Source organism: Emiliania huxleyi, assembly GCF_000372725.1.
Source record: "Emiliania huxleyi CCMP1516 unplaced genomic scaffold EMIHUscaffold_55, whole genome shotgun sequence".
Classification (NCBI taxonomy): Eukaryota; Haptophyta; order Isochrysidales; family Noelaerhabdaceae; genus Emiliania; species Emiliania huxleyi.
This window is the reverse complement of record NW_005197877.1, coordinates 406,433-414,286: the sequence shown is the minus strand read 5'-3', so window position 1 is coordinate 414,286 and position 7,854 is coordinate 406,433. Positions and strand designations below refer to the sequence as shown.

General features: G+C 63.6%; 3 protein-coding genes across 3 annotated transcripts in view; 2 read left to right on the top strand and 1 right to left on the bottom strand.

The window, feature by feature from the left end:
* Positions 1-915: 915 nt before the first annotated feature.
* Positions 916-1,317, bottom strand: EMIHUDRAFT_212909 (hypothetical protein; the record flags this gene model as incomplete). The annotated part of the gene is made up of 1 exon (XM_005765533.1): positions 916-1,317. One exon carries the CDS (start codon positions 1,315-1,317, stop codon positions 916-918), a length of 402 nt encoding a protein of 133 aa, XP_005765590.1.
* An 888-nt stretch (positions 1,318-2,205) lies between these two features.
* EMIHUDRAFT_103951 (hypothetical protein) lies at positions 2,206-3,856 on the top strand (the record flags this gene model as incomplete). The annotated part of the gene is made up of 3 exons (XM_005765532.1): positions 2,206-2,520; positions 2,574-2,856; positions 3,291-3,856. The coding sequence occupies 3 exons, from the start codon at positions 2,206-2,208 to the stop codon at positions 3,854-3,856; spliced, it is 1,164 nt and encodes a 387-aa protein (XP_005765589.1).
* A 2,730-nt stretch (positions 3,857-6,586) lies between these two features.
* The window catches only part of GLN4 (glutamine synthetase), a 4,284-nt gene continuing 3,016 nt past the window's right edge, over positions 6,587-7,854 (top strand). The window contains exons 1-5 of the mRNA XM_005765531.1: positions 6,587-6,795; positions 6,880-6,921; positions 7,133-7,186; positions 7,550-7,600; positions 7,712-7,834. Coding sequence (XP_005765588.1) covers positions 6,610-6,795; positions 6,880-6,921; positions 7,133-7,186; positions 7,550-7,600; positions 7,712-7,834 — 456 coding nt within the window. The 5' untranslated portion in view covers positions 6,587-6,609. The remainder of the gene's footprint in view (positions 6,796-6,879; positions 6,922-7,132; positions 7,187-7,549; positions 7,601-7,711; positions 7,835-7,854) is intronic.

The window sequence follows — 7,854 nt, the reverse complement described above, 5'->3', positions numbered from 1 at the left end:
CAGACACACACACAATCACACACACACACACACACACACACACACACTACACACACACACACACACACGCACGCACACACGCACACACACACACACACCAACGCGGTATGGGTGGACGCTGGACACGCATGCGCCTCTCGCATGACTCTTACGCGAGCGCCTGGCTCTTTCTCGACGCCCGGGCCGAATATGTGTCCGGTAGCCGCGCGCCGCAGGTCTGCGCTGGGGCGGGCTGCGTGGGGCGGTTATCTGTTTCTTCTGTGGCGACTGGCGCGTCCGCTGCGGGCGCCCGGTAACTAAGGAGTACATGGCCTGAGAGTACTTGGGGGCGGAGCAGATGACACGCACAGCGGCTCGCGCGCCTCCGGCTGCCTCCCTTTGCTGCGGGATAGCCGCGCGGGTCGCACTGACCACACGAAGTAAGGCGCCGCATTTCGCTCCACGGACGCCAGGTAACGTAATCCCTGGTCTGGACGGTTCTTTTCGCGGTATCCGCGGCGGGATATGGCGGGATATGGCGGGATATGGCGGGATATGGCGGGATATGGCGGGATACGGTCAGATATGGAGAGATACATCAAGATACCGCAAAAGAACCGTCCAGACCAGGGCTAACGTATACGCGTCGGCTGCCGCAGTACACGTGTGGCGCGCACACGCGGAGCACGTTCGCGCGCATTCCGAGAGCGAGATACGTGGCGATATGCACACACATGATCTACTATTTTCAGCCCCCTAAGCACCGAGTACGACAAACGACAGACTGCAGATTGAGCGCAACAGAGAGTGCCGTTTCTGTGGACGTGGACTGTGCACTCTGGTTTGCTCTCTTCTCTGTCCTCTCAATGTCCGACAGCTTGCACGGCTAGCAGCTGCGGGGACGCTGCTCCAAGCTCCGCATACGGACACGCCTGCTCAGTTCCACACGCGCGGGTCCATGCAGTTGACCTGCATCGTCGCGCGCTTCCGAAAGAAGGCCGTTGGGGAGCGGGACGGAGCCGGTGCACTCGTCTTCTTGGCTGCCTTGTCTTTCGCGGAGTCCGCCCGCCTCTGAGCAGCATTCAGAGCCATCCGGCGCGGCGACAGGAATGCCGGCTTCTTCTCCGCTGTGTCGCGCCGAGCCTTGTCTGCCAAGTCGCGCCGAGCCTTCTTTGCCGCGTCGTGCACGGTGGCAAGAGCAATGGGCAGGCGACCGGCTAGCTGCAGATCGCGTAGGTCAGCCATTAGCTGCGTGGCTTCGCCCTCCGTGCACACGCTCCTCAGGGGCGCCTCGGCGACGCTGCCGCCTGGCAGCCAGCGCCCGGGGAGGGGCGACATTTACAGTTGCGGTTGGCGCGTGACACTTGCGGCTGTAACTTCCACAGGCGGTCCCCGTGCAAGTGAAAATGTAAGAAAAAAAACGCGGGATCTGAGACCGATACGTCGCAGGTCTAATCAGCAAGAGACCTCGCGACACTTCTCCGCCCTCCAGCGAGCGGTCGTCCCTTCCACCGATCACGATCACTATGTCGACGCGCAAGAGCCCGTCGGCGCCGCCCGTCTGTCTCGGCAGGCTCCTCGGCGCGGGCTGCGACGGTATTCTCGAAAAGGGCGAAACGTTGTTCCAGAAGTACCTCTGCACATCGTGCAAGGGACCGGCAGGATTCTTCGTTGAGCTGCAGTATGTGCGCTGCGTACCGTCTGCCGATGCCAAATCGTGCTTGCCTGACAAGGGTGGTACTCTCGGAGGCTTTCGCAGCAGCAAGCCTTCGATTGGACACTTCCAGTTCTGTCTTTGCAACGAACGCTACGAGGGCAGTCGGAGAAGGGGCAACTCCGTGCACTGACGGTCGGCCGTCAGAAAACACGCCTCCGTGGCTCGGGTTACACCAATCCTCGCTACCCAACGCGGCCAAAGGATCTCCACCCCGAGAAGTGTAAAAATTCTTTCCTCGCGGGAGTCGCTTAGGCGGCTCCAGTGGTGTACCTGTGTTAGTGCCAGTGCGCGCCAGTCCCGTGGGTGCCCAGTGTTGTACGCGAAAACATCTTCTTTTCTCCTGTGTCGAACCTGTGTGCTGTGAGAGAGAGTTATCGATCAACACTTTCGATAGACCGAAAGTAAGATCGTTCGGTGCAGAAACCCCGGCCATGCCCATGTAACGCAATTGTGCTCGATTTTTTTGATTTTTTGGTCGAGAAGTGTTTCCAAGTCTTCTGGACCCATCGATGGCCGTCGCCTCGACGCCGCTCGTCGCGGCACCATCGTGCCCGGCCTGGGCGAAGCATCGTCGCGGGCGCCAGCCGCAGTTCGACGGCAAGCCGTGCGAGCCTGCTAAGGAGGAGGACATGTGGCTGTGCCTGGCCGACGGCCGCGCGCGCAGCACCGCCGACCTGAAGCGCCTGGCGACAGCCGCTCGGGTGCGAGCGAAACGAGCAAGAGATGCAGCCGCCGCGAACACGCGCGATCGGCAGGCGCGCGACCAGCGCCGCCGGCAGCGTGAGCAGCACGACCGGCGCGCAGCGCCGGCGGTCGCCAAGACCGTGCGCCCACAACGCGGCCAGTGCGGCTGCCCGTGGTGGGCTTCGACCCGAAGAAAGAGAGCGCCCACTTGCGCAAGCTCAAGCACAACCCCGTGCTCGCCATCTGGGAGGCGGGCTACGCCGACGGGGAGGGCGTCTGGGATGCCGCGCGCGCGGCGTACTTTGCGGGCGAGCTTGCCAAGCGAAGCGCAAAGGACGGACGCAAACGGCGCCGTGGCGCCGGCGCCGCGAGCGCAAGAAAGAAGCAGGCCGCACCCACAGCCCGGTCGCCCGCCGACGCGAGTGACGGAGAGGGTGACGAGCAGATGCGCGACGCATCAGACGCGCAGGATGACGGTGCAAGCATGTCCGAGGGTAAGTAAAAGTGTGAGGTTTGGTGGAGGCTGTAGCGTCGTCGCGCGTAAGAAGCGTGGTGAAATTTAGAAAAGGAGTTGCGGTGTTGATCGCCGCGGGAGCCCCGCTCTGAATTCTTCTTTCGTCGTGGCCACCTGGCCGTCCTGCAGCGGATATGCCAGCGCTCGACGAGGCCAGCCAGCGAAGCACTGGCGGCTCGACGAGACACATGGCGACGCGTTGCAGCGGCACGTTCATTGACGCTGGTGCCAACAACGGCGACTCTTTGCATATGTGGTACACAGCCGAGTCGTGCGCTACCGCGCCGCATGCGCTGCGCCGCAAACCGTGCGCCTGGCAGTGGCCATGGTGGCTGCCTCTGACTGTGCGGCTGTCGTACTGTGCTCTCGCGTATGAACCCAACCCGCAGCTTGCAGGGCAGCTCCTGCACACTGCTGCTGTGTTGCGGCGCAAGCTGGGCGTGCACATTGAGGTTTTCAACGGCACTGCCTTCGCCGAGCTTGACGGCACCGCGATGTTCGGCCTCGACAGCACGACCGGGAACGCTGAGGGGTCGTCCCTCATGCTCCACAAGCGCACCAAGACTCGCGAGGGGTTGGGGCGCGGGCCAGCGGTGGGCGAACACAGAGTGCGCGTGCGGACGGTGAACGCACTCAGCGTGATCCGTCACGCGCCGCCTGGGCCGGTCGCGCTCAAAATTGACGTTGAGGGGTATGAGGGACGGCTCATGCGCAACCTCCTCCTCTCGGGCGTGCTGTGTCAGCGCGTGCAGAATTTGTTCGTGGAGTGGCATCTGATGGCAAGCCAGGTTGACAAGCGCGATCTGCACCACCCGGATGAAGACATCGAGATGCCCCCCCAAACGATGGCAGTGTACAAGTGGATGCTGAGCACCTTCAATCCAAAGGCGAAAGCACTAGGGCGCAACTGGCAACCGCTTGCCGACAGCTCGTGTAATTTGACACTGTTGAATTGGAGTTGATCGGCACAGTGCCTCGGCGTGCAACATTCACATGGTGCCGTAACAAGATCATGCCAAGCTTAACACAGCATATGTGCGTGGTAGATTGTTTATCGTCCCAAAAGTGTTTTTTTGCTCTGTCTAGCGAAAACCGTTAGGACCCTCTAGCCTTCATGCTTCAAATCCTCCAATCCGCGCGCGCGAGGCCTCACACAACTTGGGCCAGGTACCAATTTTGTCGAATTTATTTCAAAATCTGCAGGCGCGGAGCGCCTGCGAAAATTTTGAAGAAATTTGCAGTCGGGCCTGATTTTCATCAAGATCTTTCAAATTTGCGGTGTGGAATTGGGGGGTGTGGGTGTTAGGTTAGGGTTATTAGGGTTAGAGGGTTAGTTAGGGTTAGGGTTACAGGGTTAGGGTTAGGGTCAGGGTTAGTCTGGTTGTGTCTGTATATGCCAGCGTTGCAGGGTTCTGCGCTGGGATCTGGCCGCACAGCGCCGACGACTAAGACTCAGCCCCACACGCTGACACCTACGGCTTTAGGGTTAGGGTTAGGGTTAGGGTTAGGGTTAGGGTTAGTCTTCTTGCTTGTGTTTGTATGCCAGCGTTGCAGAGTTCTGCGCTGGGATCTGGCCCCAGCGCCGACGAGTAAGACTCAGCACCGCACGCTGACCCCACCAAATGCCGCCTCAGGGTGCCAGGCCGCCAGCCACTTCTTACACGCGGCCGGCGCCCTAGAGGATCTCGCGGACCCCCTTCCCGACCCGCCGAACGACTCGAACAGCAGCAGCCGCAAGAAAGAAAACAGACAACCCAACCAAACGAGGGATAGGGCATAGGGGAGGAGGACATCCACCTCGAGAACCTCGGCACGCACTTGGAGTACTTACGGGCTAGAGAGCCCTAGGCCCTAGCCCCGGGGGTGCGCGTTCGCAGGGAAGGCGTAATATTTTCTTCGATCTTTTTGGAGCTTAGCCTTCGATGTTATGAAACAAACGCAAGGCGGACATGGCATATCGCTCTCGGGCCCACAGACATCCCGCACACCCGCCGCCCCCCGCGCGCGCCCACCCCGGCCGGGAGAAAGGGGAGTGACAGTTTGGGACGGCAACAGAACTTGGAGCACTTGGAGTGCAGTCATTAACCGCACATCCAGGGCCGGGGAGCTAAGAAGCGCACCCAGCGGGCCGGATGATTGGCATCGGGTTACGCTAGAGAGCCCTGGCAGCGGGGCCACGAGCACTTGGAGCACTTGGAGTGCGGTCAGTAACCTCACGCCCAGGACCGGGGAGCTGAGAAGCGCACCCAGTTGGCCGGACGCTCGGTATCGGGCTACGGGCTAGAGAGCCCTGACCCCTAAGAGCTAAGCAAGGGGGGGGGTGCGCGGTCGCAGCGCCCCGGTCGAGTATCTTTTTTTGGGGAGGGTACCCATTCGGTGCTGGTAGCGACCTGACGCTGCTTGAGCTGCCAGCGTCAGGTCGCGCTCGTCACGGTCGGGCGTGCGAGGCTCCTGTGCCTCCGGTGCAGCCGATGCTCAGCCCCTCTCCCACCGTCGCGGCTCGCCCGTCACCTCGCCTCTCCGCAGGGTTCAATCTCTCGCGCCGGCTGCATCTCTCCGCCGGTCGCCAGCACCCGCGCCACCGACTAGCTGCACCGCCACTCGCGACGCGCCACCCTCGCTCACCAGCCTGCATACGCGCTACTCCCGCCGTGCCTTTGCTACCACATGGATCGCATGTCACTGCAAACGCGCCCGCAGCCGCGCCGTAAAGGTCTGCCGTGCTGGCTGACGATCTCACTCTCCCGCTCCTATTGCATCTGCCTCCCGCCTCCCAGCTCACATTTCACACTGCAGTAGGTGCTCCTGTCGACGCTGCCGCCGCTGCCACCGCTACTGTCACCGCTCGTTTGATAATCGACGCCACGCTTAGCGGCAGCGAGATCCGAGGTTCAGTCAACTTGCCTGGTGCGCTCTTGCGCGCGTGCCTTCAAGATCCACAAGTCAATTTGTACCAAAAATCCAAAGGTGGTGCAAAATGGATATCTCAAGATTGGCCTTAACTTCGCGCACCTGCTCTCCGCCGCCGCCGCTTACCTGCTGGCACGCCACCGCCCCGCGTCGCTAACTCAGGCCTCCCTGCTGCATCTTCGCACCCCTGCCACATGACTCGATCGCCGTCGCTGCTACCGTCCTCTCCGCCGCCCTCGAAGGCGCCACCAGCATTACGGCCGCCTTCATATCTCATTGATGCTGCCACCAACGCCACTTCCTCGATTCTGTGCCGCTGCAGCGGCGAGGCGCCGTCGCCACGATCGCCGCCAGCGCTGCTGACAGCCTCGGAGCGCCGCCGTGGCCGCGTTCTGGTCTGCCCACGCTTCCCTAAAACGTCTAGGACTAGCTCAGAGGCTAAGGGCGCATCCTGTGGGACCATCTAGCTCTACTGGGTCCGCGACGGCGGTCGGCGCACCCCCGTCTCGAACGTGTGTGCTCTCTGTCTGTCTGTCAGCTGTTTCGGCTAAGTGTCGTTTTGTACCGGATTTCAAGGTTAGTGGCAAAACCGCGGAACCAAAAATGGCGTTTAATTTCGCGCACCTGCTGTCCGCCGCCTGCGGCGGCGCTCCGCGCCGCTTGGGGCGCCTGCGGCGCCCCTGGGCGCGCTGCGCGCGCCTGTTTTTGGGGGGCTACCAGCACCGAAAAATTCGCGTTTTTTTCATCTGTAACAGATCCTGAACTTCGGCACCTCGGCACGTCGCCAACTCCCTGTGTCATTACAATGCTTGCCCTCGCCTCCTCCGCCCCCCTTTCGCTCGTCGTCCAGCGCGCGATGCCCGCCACGACCCGCCTCGCCACGCCGCGCATGGCCGAGTTTGTCGAGACAGACGCCGCGGTCCTCGACCGCTACATGAACCTGCCGCACCCGGGCCAGGTTCAGGCGGAGTATCTGTGGATCGACGCAAAGGCGCGGCGCGCGCCTCGTGCGGAGAGCCGGCCCGCCCCCTCCCGCCGACGCCCGCTCTCACGCCGCCCTCGCCTCCACCGGCAGGGCGAGGTTCGCTCCAAGTGCCGCACCATTGACGCCAAGAAGGCGCGCGCACACTCGACCGGCTCTCCACCCGTGCCCCTTCCGCCGCGCTCCACTCGTGCCGCCTCCCACTCCCTCTGCCGTGGCTAGCCGACCACTCTCCCTCGACACGCTCCCCTCGCGACCGCTGCCCTTTCCCTCTTCCTTGGGGCGACTGCAGCCTCGCCGCCTGCTCCCACCACCTCACAGCCTCCGCGCCCCCGCTCCCGCAAAGGCGTCGCTCGATCAGCTGCCGTCGTGGAACTACGACGGCTCGTCGTGCGACCAGGCGCAGCGGCCGCCTCCTCGCACCCGCCCTCCCCGCAAACCCCGCCCTCTGTCGCCGCCGCCCTCGCCACGCGCCCGCGCCGCCCTCGCCGCCCCTGCTTAGCCGCCCCTGCTTAGCCGACGCTAGCCGCCCGCCCCTCCCAGCCCGCCACGATCCCCTCCCTCCCTCCCCCACCCGCCCCTCCCTCTCCCCCCCCCCCTCCCTCCCTCGCCCTCCCCTCTCCCTCTCTCCCTCCCTCACCCGCCCCTCCCCGCCCCTCCCCCTGCCTCACCCGCCCCGCCCCTCCCTCTCCCTAACCCGCCCCCACCCGCCCGTCCCCGCCCCTCCCCGCCCCTCACCCGCCCTCGCCCGCCCCTCCCCCAGGCACCTGGCGAGGACTCGGAGGTGATCATCAAGCCGCGCGCCGTCTACAAGGACCCCTTCCCCTTCTGCCCGCCACACCCTCGCACACACCTCGCACACACCTCGCACACACCTCGCACACACCTCGCACACACCTCGCACACACCTCGCCCGCGCCCTCAGGACCCCTTCCGCCCCGGCGACAACATCCTCGTCCTCACCGACACCTACACGCCCGCCGGCGAGCCTCTCCCCACCAACACCCGCACCGCCGCCACGGAGCGCTTCGCCGGCCGCGAGGACGAGGTGCCGCTGCACATAGAGAT